This window comes from Cherax quadricarinatus, chromosome 2 (assembly GCF_038502225.1).
Source record: "Cherax quadricarinatus isolate ZL_2023a chromosome 2, ASM3850222v1, whole genome shotgun sequence".
Classification (NCBI taxonomy): domain Eukaryota; kingdom Metazoa; phylum Arthropoda; class Malacostraca; order Decapoda; family Parastacidae; genus Cherax; species Cherax quadricarinatus.
In genome coordinates this window covers 38414323-38428407 of record NC_091293.1, presented here as the reverse complement: position 1 = coordinate 38428407, position 14085 = coordinate 38414323, and the positions used below count along the sequence as shown (strand labels likewise).

The 14085-nt window shown below is 41.6% G+C and overlaps 1 protein-coding gene across 4 annotated transcripts in view; it reads left to right on the top strand.

Annotated features, from left to right (window-relative positions):
- LOC128706569 (uncharacterized) overlaps positions 1 to 14085 on the top strand; it is a 516652-nt gene that overhangs the window by 479736 nt on the left and 22831 nt on the right. For all 4 annotated transcript variants that reach the window (XM_070087824.1, XM_070087841.1, XM_070087835.1 and 1 more), the window contains 2 exons: positions 8815 to 8938; positions 9129 to 12346. In XM_070087824.1, coding sequence (XP_069943925.1) covers positions 8815 to 8938; positions 9129 to 12346 — 3342 coding nt within the window. The remainder of the gene's footprint in view (positions 1 to 8814; positions 8939 to 9128; positions 12347 to 14085) is intronic.

The following is a 14085-nucleotide window of genomic DNA, read 5'->3' as shown; positions in this document are numbered from 1 at the left end:
GGCCTGGTCCACGACCAGGCCTCCCAGTGGATCAAGGCCTGATCAACGAGGCTGTTACTGCTGGCCGCACGCAATCCAACGTACGAACCGTCTTTAGGTATCTGTCCAGCTCCCTCTTGAAGACAACCAGAGGTCTTCCCGTAATGCTCCTTATTGCTGGTGGGAGGCTCTTGAACAGTCTTGGGCCCTGGACACTTATTGTGTTTTCTCTTAGTGTACCAGTGACGCCCCTACTATTCACTGGGGGTATGTTGCATCGCCTGCCAAGTCTTTTGCTTTCGTATGGAGTGATTGCTGTGTGCATATTAGGGACCAGTCCCTCCAGAATCTTCCAGGTGTAGATTATGATACATCTCTCTCGCCTGTGCTCTAGTGAGTACAAGTCAAGTGCTTCCAGGCGCTCCCAGTAGTCAAGGTGTTTGATGGAACTTATACGTGCAGTAAAGGTTCTCTGTACATTCTCTAGTTCTGCAATTTCACCTGCCTTGAATGGGGATGTTAATGTACAGCAGTATTCCAGCCTAGAAAGAATAAGTGATTTAAAAAGGATCATCATTGGCTTAGCATCTCTTGTCTTGAATTGTGAAAATTTGTGTGGACTGCCTCCAAGTGAGTCGCCTACCCTGGCAAACTCTGTTGACACCGAGCTCTGACGTGGGTACCTCAGCCTCACAAGTGGCTTGTAGGACAGATTTTCACAAATGATTGATGTTGCAAGAAACCTCGCCTGCATGCACGTATAAAGGACTAACTTACTTGGTGTTGCAGCATATATCCTGATCTTCACTTCCCTAAGCTTAGCCTTAGCCCCTTTGGACTTCCCCTCAGAAACCACATGCAACCAGGAGCATTAATTCCTGCAATATTCAATCGTAATTAGTGTCCTGCCTGCACCTCAGAAATTCCTATATCCAAGAGGGTATGTATCCCCTAGTACAACTATGCAGACTCAGACACTAGCTTCCAGACTGCTCTGAGACACTGGTACTTACTGGGCATGCTCTGCGTTGTAACCGGGCCCACAGTTAAAACTCAGCTCACAAACTCCCCAGACACTGGCCAGAATCTACGAGAAATAGTGGAGGTTTTGTCTTACTGTATGGGCCTGACGGAGGAGGTCATCTACGGTACATCGAGGTGCCTCTACCAGATTTCCCCAGGTCTCAGATGTGAAGACACGTGGGGGCGCCGACTGCTGATCACGGCACATCTTGTCCAGTTAGTGTCTGTCTTAAGAAGAACGAGCTGGTCTCTCTTCCAGACCCTCGTCTCTTCGTTCAAACTAGGGCTGCCAGTTCTCCCTAGCTAACTTATCCTAGTGTTTGCCTACATTATCGGCCTATTACTACCTATGTTAAGGTCTTAGGTCTACATTATTATCTACAGATGCCTTAGTAAACCTAATATTAGTGTACTACCAGTAAAACTACCTACTCCTTCCCTGAAGGGTAAATCTATAAATTAAATAAGCTTACCAACAATCGCCAACCAGAGAATGCTTTGTTTGTTTGGGAGGGTTTAAGGGCCGCCCAGCTCAGCCGTCCCATACGGCCATGCTGGATCTGTCCTGTGGAACTTTAGGGACCAAATAAATTTCCACATGAATGTTCTCATTATCCATCCTATTGGTTTCCTCGCAGATGTGATAGTGGCATTGTTGTGGTCCTTGAAGGTGAGGTCTTCGGACATTACCACATCCAGGTCCTTCACATTACTTTTCCGCTCTATTGTGTGATTGGAGTTTGTAGTATACTCAGTTCTAGTTATTATTTCCTCCAGTTTTCCATAACAGAGTAGTTGGACTTTGTCTTCATTGAACATCATATTGTTCTCTGTTGCCCATTGGAAAACTTGGTTTATATCTTCTTGGAGCTTTGCCGTGTCTGCAATGGATGACACTCTCATGCAGATCCTAGTATCGTCTGCAGAAGATGATACAGTGCTGTGGTTTATATCTCTGTCTATGTCTGATATGAGAATAAGGAACAGGATAGGTGCGAGTACTGTGCCTTGTGGGACAGAGCTCTTCACTATGGCAGCATCTGATTTAACTCTGTTTGCCACTACTCTTTGTGTGCGATTGGTTAGAAAGTTGAAGATCCATCTGCCTACTTTACTGGTTATCCCTTTAGCACGCATTTTGTGTGCTATTACACCACGGTCGCACTTGTCAAAGGCTTTTGCAAAGTCTGTGTATACTACATCTGCATTCTGTTTGTTTTTCAGTGCATCTAGGACCATATCATAGTGGCCAAGCATTTGCGAAAGGCAGGAGCGACCTGCTCTGAAACCATGTTGCCCGGGGTTGTGCAGTTTTTGGGAGTCCAGGTGGTTTGCTATTCTGCTTCTTAGAACTCTTTCAAAGATTTTTATGATGTGGAACGTTAAAGCTATTGGTCTATAGTTCTTAGCTACTGCTTTGCTGCCACCTTTATGGAGTGGGGCTATATCTGTTGTTTTTAGTGACTGTGGAATCTCGCCTGTGTCTAAGCTCCTTCTCCATAGCATACTTAGGCCCGTGAGAGGGGTTTCTTGCAGTTTTTAATGAGCACCAAGTTCCACGAGTCTGGGCCTGGGACTGAGTGCATGGGCATGTCGTCGATGGCTATGTCATAAATCTGGCCTACATTGGCAGGGTTTGGAGGCTCATTCATGAAAAAATTGTTTGGATCATCAATCTTTAAACTGGTTAGTGGCTCGCTGAACACTGAGTCATACTGCAATTTCAGTATCTTGCTCATTTCTTTGTTGTCGTCAGTATAGGATCCATCTTGTCTGAGCAAGGGCCCTATACTAGAAGTGGTTTTTGACTTGTTTTTGGCATATGAAAAGAAATATTTCGAATTTCTTTAAATTTCATTAATCGCTTTTAGCTCCTCTTGTCTCTCCTGGATCCTGTACGAGTCCTTTAACTTCAGCTCAATATTTTCCACTTCCCTGGTTAGCACTTCCTTCCGTGTACCAGATAATCTGGCATTCTTGAGGAGCTCAATGATTCTTCATCTTCTCCTGTAGAGGGAGCGTCTCTCTCTCTCTCTCCAGTTTACTTCTTTTCCTTTGTCTTGTAGGAATATGCCTTGAACATACTTCAGCTACAAGGAGGGTGATCCTTTCGAGGCATTGGTTAGGGTCTATGTAATTTAAGATATCCTCCCAGCATGTTTCATTTAGGGCATAGTTTACCTGATCCCAGATGATTATCTTGTTGTTGAAGTTGAATTTGGTAAAGGTACCCCCATAACTGTATGCATCTTGCCGATCAGGGCTCCTGTGCATGCAAGTCTGGACTTTGATTAGATTGTGATCAGAATTTGTTGTTTTTTATATTGTTATATTCCTTACCAGGTCCTCATTATTTGTGAAAATAAGGTCCAGTGTGTTATCCAGTCTTGTTGGCTCCACTATCTGCTGACTTAGGGTGTGTTGCAGAAATTCAGCAGCTCCTGTGTATGTGACCTTTCATCTGAGCTACCTCCAGGGATTATTTCTGCTATGACATTATTTGCTATATTCTTCCATTTTGTGTGTCTTAGATTGAAGTCACCAAGCAGCAAGATGTTAGGGGATGGAGCTGGAAAGTTATCCAGACAGGAGTCGATTTTTGACAGTTGTTCTTCGAACTGTTGGGAGGTTGCATCTGGTGGCTTATATAGTTATAATGACTAAGTTTTGGTTCTCGCTTTTTGTCAGAACTTCAACTACATCATTTGTGGTGTTCAGTATCTCTGTGCAAATGAGAGACTCTTTGACATACAGGCCATCCCTCCCTTGTTGCCTGTTCTTTCTGTCGCATATGAAAAGGTTGTATCCAGGTATCCATACTTCACTGTCAAAGTAATCTTTTGCATGGGTCTCTGTGAAGGCTACAAACAGTGCATTTGACTCCCCTAGAAGTCCACTAATGAAAGGTATTGTGTTGTTTGTGGATGGCTTAAGGCCCTGTGTATTAGCAAATGTAAATGAGGTTGTGTTGCATGTTTGTTGGGGGATTTTGTTGTTGGCATCAGTAACTGTGAGCCCGGAGGGGCCACTGGCTGTGCCTCCAGTCCAACAAGGCTCCAAGGTGGTGGACTATTTTGGTTATCTCTTTCCATCTTCTTTCTTCGTTTCCTACCACTAAAAAATCACTTTGGGTGTTGCCATAGCTACCATAGCTACTATGATGAGTTGTATGGGGTGTGTGGAAAATATTTTAATCTTCCGAAGCTATAGTGCCTAATAGGTGTTAATGTGTCGACATGGGTCAAAAATGTATTTGAAAGTGGAATAGAACCAACAGGGAAGCTCTGCGCCTGCGCTGATGGGCTGGGAGAGGTCGAGACGGGACATCAGGAGGGGGAGTGTTTGGAATGGAGTTAAGAGGCTGGGAAAACATGGGACCAGGAAATTGGTGTTCAGGCGGCCTAAGGATTACTATAGGCCTCACTTCATAATAGGAAGTGTCGTAACTGTTCCTGGTGAAGAGTGAGGGAACATGATTTATGGGACCACCGTAATGAAGTGGCAGAATTAGTGAATAATGGTAGGACCGGTGGTGACTGGCACGTCGCCATGGAGTGTGTCCCGGGGAAATATACCCGTGATTTAATCATCTCTCGTCGGTCTCAGATCGTAATGGAGTGGCCTCCAATGTGTATAATAATTATGAGACATTAAACCGTATGGTGGGCTAAGAAGTAATCAGTGATAATAACACCAAGTTAAGAGAATGTGTGAAGTGAAATGAGTCGCCGTTCTCAGAGTGAGCATCTGTTTACCTTGTGGTTCCTGTCCCGAGGATAGTGAAGTTTTTATGGAGTCATGACTTCTAAACCGGGACAAACCAACGGATACCTCATCCTGCTGGAATAAGAACCGTGTCGGTGTAGCAGGACATTGAAATGAGATGGTGAATGGATGAAATAAGGAGCATCAATCACCCACAGTTAAGTAACCCTTCTAGTTATAGCAGACTGATACTGGCCAGTTAGGTATGTTGTAATTGGATAGGTTGTGGGTGATTCAGCTACATCAAGTGACCACCAGAGAATATCTGGTAAGTGGTGGGATTATATACAAGCGTTTTTCCTTGATGGATATATCCATGTGTAACCTACCTACCCTCCCCCTCGCCTTCATTCAGTTAAACTAATATAATCTATACAGTCCACAATTAATTAGTAGCTCCGTACTTGTGGGTGCTATCCAATTTATACTGGTCTCGGATAGATATGGATAAGATTGTGAGGTCGAAGGGACCACCTGCAGTGACCAAGGGTGGTTAAGTTTTCTCACATGTCTACACGGGGTGACTACGGTAAACAATATGGTTGTTGTCTCCCAATGAGATTACTCATATGCATGTAATGTTGAGGTACATACAGGTAACCCCCTATAAAAATTTCCATAGGGTGTGTGCCTCATGGTCCCTTTTAGATGATATGCAGTGCAATTGGTATTGTAACATTGTTTTTCAAGGACTGAAGACTGACACATCTCAGGGTGGAAGTATTTGCACGAGGTAGAATGACACACTCCCTTAGACAGGAGATCACGGCGTTTTTTGGGATGCTCAAAGTTGCATGCCCCATTCGTTTTCCCTGATATTCTATGTTTACAGATGCCCCAAACATAGTATTTGCACCATTTTGTGTTTGGCTGAGTACAATTCGTGCTGGATGTATTCTTAATCTGTGCTGGCCCTAGAGCTGCACTACAGTCCTCCATAGCCAATCCAGAGACACCACCATCTGTTGTCATGGCTCCAACATTTTTCCTGGGAGGGGACTCCCAGACTACATCTGGACTAAAGGCTATGACTGTGATGGCTGCAGAATAGTCTACCCCAGAGGAGGGCTCCTCTACTACATCTGTATTAGGGGCTATGGCATTGGTGGCTGTGGAGGAGTCTTTAACTGAATCTGGATTTTCACAATGGCTGGGGGCTGGGTCTGGGTCAGCCCTAAGGGATGGGAAAGGAACTAGCTGTTGTTTTTGTTTCCTGTGTTGTTTCCAGTGTGTATCTGCTTATTTTTGGGTCAGTTGTTGTAGAGTGGGTATTCTCTGTGTTAGACTTTACTCGTCTCCTATCTTCCCATGCTCTATATATTCCAAGTAGACTATTCAATAGTTCCTTCTTTTTTTGTGTTTATTGTTTATTAACCTCCTGAGTGCCTTCCTGATATCTGTCCATAGTTCCACATCCCTGTTGCAGATCCAGAAACACCTATCTAGATAGATGTCATTTTTGGTTGCAGTGTTTATTCTTGCACAGGTAACATGATGTTTTGAAAAGCAAAGGTTGCATGTGATTCTAGATTTTTTCCCAAAAGCCTTTTCACATGTCCCACAGGTATACTGTACTGCCATCCTGCCTGTATCCTATTTGCAACTGGGTACCACAAGAACCTGATCTTCACTTTACCTTTCAGCTCTGCATGCAGGTGTGGGTGTTATAGGTCAATACATGGGTATGTGGGATGTAATTAGTAAGGAGACTTATTACCCATTAAAAACTTTTATGTTGTATAACTTCATATATCATACATCCTACAGCATCTGATTCCTGTCATGAACACTGATATTCATCTTATCCTGGGCTTCACTTTACCTTTCAGCTCTGCACTCAGGTGTGGTGTTATGTGGTCAATGGATGGATATGTGGGATGTAATTAGTATGGAGACTTATTACACATTAAAAACTTTTATGATGTATGACATCATATATCATACATCCCACAGCCTCTTATTTCTGTCATGATCACTGCTGTTTATCTTGTCCTGGGCAGTTATATGTAGTGGTGGTGGCTGGGTTTTGGTGATGAAAGGTAGTTCGGTGGTCAGGGGTATGAGTGCCAGGAGGGGGTGAGGACCATCCCCGCTGGTTGGGGTGTTGGAGGGGGAGGGTGGCGAGAGGATTTGGTGGTGGTTTATCCTTTTCCACTATCCAGACACTGCATGTTCACTGTTTCCCTGAACATCAATCCACTATCTGTAACTAAATAGACTTAATTACCCTCCCTGTCATTAGAGAATGATTTACAAGAAGTTTATAAGCTGGTACTATGTTATTCATTTTCTATACTGAGTTTGACAGTGACAGGACAGTGACACTGACTGACAGTGACTGACAGTAACAGTCTGAACATCAAACATAACTCTCCAATCAAAAGAAAAAAAAAGGGTGTTCAGTTATTTTATTACATTCACTTGAAAAAAGTTGAGCACCTCAAGGTTAGACAGCACCTGGTAAATGGGAGGTAATTGGGTTGGATCCGAGGAACAGGGTAGTTCAGAAATCCTGGGATAAAGAGCCCTTCACCAGTATCCTCCTTGAAGGGAGGTTATTACTATTATCCTCTGGATTAACTACTACTGGAGGGTTATTTCCTAGGTTAACTACTGGATTATAATTACCTGGGTTAACAATCAACTGAGTATTATCTCCAGTGTTAACCACTGGAATATTATCCCCAGTGTTAACCACTGAAGTATTACTGCCAAGGTTAACCACTGGAATATTCCCAAGGTTAACCACTGGAATATAAATAACAAAAAAGGCACAATACCGTGACTGGAACGATACACAAATAACCCGCACATAAAAGAGAGAAGCTTACGACGACGTTTCATCTTGATGTCATCTTGTCAGTATTATATACCATTCTTGTACTACTACTACTACCACCGCCTCTTCCTGCCTATATATAGCCGTCCTACTCCACTTCTGGTTAGTGTGACTTTGTCAATGGTCCAAGTCGGACCGAAACGTCGTCGTAAGCTTCTCTCTTTTATGTGCGGGTTATTTGTGCACTGGAATATTATCCCCAGTGTTAACCACTGAAGTATTATCCCCAGTGTTAACCACTGGAGTATTTTCCCCAGTGTTAACCACTGGATTATTATCACTGAGGTATGTACATATTATCCCCTTGGTTAACTACCACTAGAATTTGATCTCCTGTGTATAGTGCTGATACAGTCAGTTTTAGTAACACACTTGTGTTCTTTAACCACTAATCAGCTCGCACACTGAGGGGTCTGGGATCGATCCCTGGTACAGGTGAAATGTTGGGCATGTTTCTTTACATGTGCTGCCCTTGTTCACCTACCAGCTAGCAGGTACCTGGGCATTAGCTAACTGTTGTGGGTCACATCCTGGGGGACAAGATTAACCTAAGTTGTCCAAAATGTTCTGCATAACCAGGGGCTTTCTATATACAGTATGACTCACGAAATCATAATGACACAATTGCAAACAAACCATACCACGGGCGGGGATAGAACCCACAATCAGAGGGTCTGAAAACTCCAGTGGCTAATGCGACAGTCTGGAGTTTTGAGACTCTCAGATCACAGGTTCTATCCCTGCCCGTGGTATGGTTTATATACAGTATATTAGTGATGTTAGCTAGATCTGTAATAGTTATATCATGTATGTGTAGAAGTAATGATAAATCATCATCATCATCATAATGATGCTAAGATAAAGCTTCATTAATCAAAATTTATCATGTATCCTCTGTAGAGAAGTGTGGCATTTATGGACTGCACTCATTTAGATCTATTTGATGACCCTTAAACTACGATATTTCATGAATGTCATTGTTTTTATTAATATACAAGAAGAAATGACAGGCTTTACACACAGATAAAGTACATATTGTCTTGATTTATAAAATAGGTATAGGCACAGTTCTTGTTTGATTTGAGTACTGTAAGTTGTACACAGTATTTAGAAATGTTTTAGATTTAAAAACTGGACTAGAGATGAAACTAATTCTCTTGCATTTAATTTAAATTCATAGTCAAGGGTAACAAAACCTATTTCAACAGATTGGTGGACAGATTAGTCTCCCTGACGTTATTGAGGAAGCCAACAATAAGAACTCCACATCTCAGAAGACTTCCAATGTCCCTGCAGCCTCTGCCTCATCAAGCAAAGCAAACACTCACACAGGTCACTGTCCCTTATTAACTTATAAATTCTTTATCAGTTACTTATGCTCTATTAAAAGATCACTGTTGATTATGATTAAATTGTCTATAGCATGAGACTGTCTAGTAACAATCAGGATATATGGCCTTGTTTTAAAATTCTTTTCATTCTAATGCAATTTTATTTATTAAATCCTACATTTTACTTCTAGATATTGTGGAGGAACTGAGCAGTACCAGCATTGATAGCCAAACTATTGTTGAACATGATTCTGATAAAAAAGAAAAGGACAAGGAAGACAAACGTGATGAGCCCTTGTTTCAGCGTCTGTTTGGCAGCAAACGTTCAGGTCGACGACAATCTCGAGGAAGTGGTGATGACAGCCGGGAAAACAGTGTCAGCCCTATGAGGCATGGTGGAGACCAAAGAGCATCTCGAGAGAAGAGACGAGATTCTTCTGGCTCTCGGTTCCCAGTTATAGGAGTACCTGCCTCAAAAATACGGCAAGATTCTCACCCTCTACCTCCATCTGGACGGCCTCGAGAGCCTAGCAAAGAAAGACTTGCAAAAGAGGTTTCATCATCTCAGACATTATTCTCAGCAAGTGTAGAAGGGTCATTAGAGAGTACTCTAATTGGTCATCAGCCAAATTTCCATATCTCACCATATGATGAACGTCCTATAAGACTTAGTGAAGGTGTTAGGAAAGTGAAAAGTTTTAGAGAAGTGCCAGAACAAAATGTAACTCGAGAAGTTTTTCGCCGCAAAGTCTCATCTCAAACAAATGTTGAGGACCAGAATAGTGTACCAACTAAGATATCACGTATTTCAGCTTCACTTGAAAGTCTAGATTCTGAAGAAGTTACAAGAAAATCATCTGCCTTGCATGCTATTTCATATAAAACTATACAAAATGAAACTTTATCCTCATCACAACGCTCCTCAACTGATTCTCTCACAACCACACCACTTCCAGGAGTGTTCATTCGCCAACATTCACAGAATCATAACAAAACATTGTTGCAGAAACATCAGGATCACCTTCAACAGCTTCATAATCAGCAATTATTTGGACAAGAGGTGAGCTCTGGACCATTTTCTTTAGATTCAAGTATAAGTTCACAGTCTCGGGAATCAGAAGACATGTTGCGGAAAGTAGCAAGTGTGGACCATATGATTTGTAGCGTAGAAATACAACATCTAGCCAAGGAAAGTGAAACTAAAGAAAGCATTGTTACAAAGCCAGCTGAAGTGAAAGCTATAACAGAATCAGCAGTGGATGTTATTGAAGGAAAAACAGAATCTGGGAAATTGGAGGGCAAGACATCCCCTAATCAGATTTTACATTCCCACTCCATACACAAAGATGAAGAAACTGTAATTCAAGTTGTAAATCCAGTAGAAAGTGAGGTGGAGGGGGAATATGTGCCTCGTCGTCCACTGAGGAAAGAACCAAGCATGAAACGTCTTCTACCAAGAGATCCAGAGCCAACACCTGTTCCAGAATTTATGCGCATACAACTTAATCGAGTAGAGAGCAAAGGCCAATCAGTTATTTATGATACTGAGCAAGAGAGAAATACTAAAAATGATAAGAAAGATGTAGAAATATTAAGCAAAAAGCCTGAAGCTGTAGCAGTAGCAGAATCCATTCAAAGAGAAGCTCAAATATCTGAGTGCCCCATAGAGACCTCAGTTATTCTCAAGAAAGAAGTCAGCAACATTCCTAGTTCAAAAGATAATAAACTCCAAACATCAGCCTCTTTTCAAAAAAGTACCATTCAGGGAAGCCGAGGATTATTTAGGGATACTTCCCCATCTGGAAACAATACAGAAAGTGGAGATGGTGACTCTGGTACAGAAGGCACTTTATCAGATACTTCTGTAGAGCATGTTATTTTAAGAAAACCTCTTGTGTCAGAGCGAGCTCCAATAATAGAACGTGCTTCTTCTGTCACAAACCAAATGCCATTATTGCCATCTTCCAGAGAACAGCCAGAGTTGTTCAAGGTATTTGCTAGACGATCCTTTAAGGTTAAAGACTCTGATAAAGGCAAACCTGAATCCAGTGACAATTACAATGATGAAACTGATGTTGAAGCATCAAGTGAAGTGTCAGAGGTAACTATCTCTCCTGTTAGAACTCATAGCAGTCCCTCATCAGTATCTATTGGTATTGGAAGTTCATTAACATCAGTTTCTACTGCACAGTCTTTAACAGAGGGATTACAGAAACCAAGTATACATACTATTTCCTTTAATCGCAGATCTGTGGGCAATCCAACCCTCTCATTTTGCCCACCTCCGGCATCAACCCCAGATGCACCTGTAGGATCACCTTTGTCTTCAAAACCAATGGTACTTGTTTTGTCAAGTAATAATATTACAGTCACAAGCAGTTCAGAAATTACAATTACAAGTAGTTCTCGAAATATAACCGCAGTCACGTCCACAACTAACATTATAACAACTTGTAGCTCTCAAAGTATACCATCTACCATGCCCATTCTGGTCACAGCTGCACGTCCATTACAGACAACAACTGTAGTTCCTGCTGCATCAGAAAGTTCCATCACAGTATCTACCACTCCACCTACAGGTATTATTAGCAAAATTATCAGCAATAGAGTCAGCAGTGTTACAAGTCTTAATGACAGTGGTAGTGGAATTGAAAGTGAAAACAGTTCATCATCATCATTAATAATAACTTCTACACCTTCAAAGCCAACATTATCTTCTCGATCTGGATCTGGAATTCTTTGGCCACCACGTCTATGCCAAGAGCAAGATGAATCCCCACAATCAGCTCACCAGACACAAATCCCCATAGTTATGCCAAGTATACCAGTTTCACAACAAAAGAAGTTATCTTTGAGCTCATTAAGTGATTTTGAGGTAATTCGAGATTCAGAGCAAATTGAAGAAACAGAAGTTGAGATATCACCACTTGATATTGGTGCTGCACGGCGTAGGTTCATGAGTGGAGGGAAGGACCGTCCACGTGCTCCAGTTACTCCTCCAGCACAGAATTTGTTACCAGCAGCTACCTCTCCAGCATCAGGGACTTCACCATCAGGTTCTACCAGTAACTCTTTATTAGGAACCCAATCATCAATCATTGTAAAGTCTGGACCATCTGTCACTGAAGCTCGCAACACCCCACCATCTTTCACCATCACTGTACGTACACAAGCAGCACCTTCACCTAGTCGCTCTGATAACGTTCCAGCTGCTACTACTTCAGTCACCAGTTCTACCACAGACCTGAATTCCAGTACAACAAGCACCAATAGCACCACTAGTATAGGAAAGCCTGAGCAGGGAACAACACAACAAGCTACAGAAGACTGGAGGGTGTTAGTTAGGCAGCGACGGGAAGACAGACTTAAGCAAACGAAGACACCAGACTCTGAGGAAATAATAATTGAGGTAAGTTTTGTTTTTTATGAATGTATCTGACATACTTGCAACAATGCTTCACTATTTATAACTTTTGTTTAATTTTATTAATAGGAGAATATTAACAAATGAGAGAAAAATGAAGTAAGCCACAATTTGCCTGTTAATGTGAGAGTATGTTAAAAAAAAACTGAAGGTAATTGTTAGTAAAAGTAAGATAGTGTCTATGAGAAAAGTCTTTAGGAAATATAATTAGAGAGCTCAGTGATCTGCATTTAGGAAATAGAGGGATGGGAGAGTAGATACCAAAATATTAGAAACTGGTACTGTAGCAAGTCTGAGGAGAATTGTGATTTGTGTAAAGATTTTATAAATACACTACATAAAAAAGTGGATAAATTAAGGAATGTTCTCAAACTCTACTGCCATTTTTCCTGGCCTTAGCAGCACTGTGGTCTCTTAATGACACATCATCTTACATAAGTCATATGCCTATTTCCATCTCTTTGTGAAATGGTTTGCTGACATTCCATCCCAAAAAATGCTGCACCCACATGACAACAGGAGGGTGCAACTCTTCTTGTTGTAACTTCACCCCAAAATGTGTCACTCATCAGTCCATGAAAGACAATGCTACAGCATAATACTGTCAGGCACACCATCTAAAGGGAAGAAGATACCGATCACCCAGATCATGGGAAACAAAAGAGGGAAGCCAAAACCTCTCCAGAGGAGGTTTTTTAGTGCCAGGAAGCAAAAAAGACTGGCAAGAGATGACAGAAATCCTACACCAGCTGAAAACACTTCAGGAGTGGAGGGGCGGTCATTGGCCTCCACTCCAAAACGACAGATATTAATGCCAGCAAACAAAACCCCATTCAATTCCATCAATATAATGACATTTATCTTTGCAAACATACAGGGTCTAAAGCCATTAACAAATGACAAAATGCCTTACATCAAGGGACTGCTCAGAGTCAAATGCAATGTTTGCAGCTTTCACACAGACACAAAGGATCATTTTGACAACAAAATATGGATCCCGGTTATAACCTATTTAGATGTGACAGACTAAACAGGCAACAAGAGGGGGTTGGCCTGTACGTCACAGTTGTTTCACTCATTCAAATTCAAATTCAAAGTTTATTCTCTATAAGGATTACAATGCTGAGTTTACAGAATTTGGTTATTGTGTGGTTTACATGTAGTAAAATAATAATTACAGAGTGTACCACTAGAACACCTAGCATGACTAGGCATTTCGGGCAGACTTATATTAAATCTAAAGTTTAAAATATTACAAAATTATGAGGTAAGTTGGTATTATGGCTAAGTGACTAAATACTAGTTGTGAGTTTAGCAATGTGAATGCTTTTGTTTTGGCACTATACATAGTTTCAGTATTGGAGTATCACAGGCCAACTTATGACTAGTTAAGATTCATTATTTTGAGATTGAGATTGATATTTCTGTTTATGGTCAAATGGGTGAGTGAGTGTAAGTGTGAACCACCAGGTGGTATTCGTATTATTAGTTGACAGGGTGTATCAGGGAGATAAGATGTTTTCTGATGGTAGTTTTGAAGGTGATGAATGTGTCTGCAGTTTTGGAATTTTCAGGTAGGGTGTTCCAGATTTTAGGGCCTTTGACATACATTGAATTTTTGTAAAGGTTTAGTCGGACACAGGGAATGTCATAGAGATGTTTGTGTCTGGTGTTGTGCCTGTGGGTTCTGTCACAACTATCAAGAAAGCATTTTAGGTCAAGGT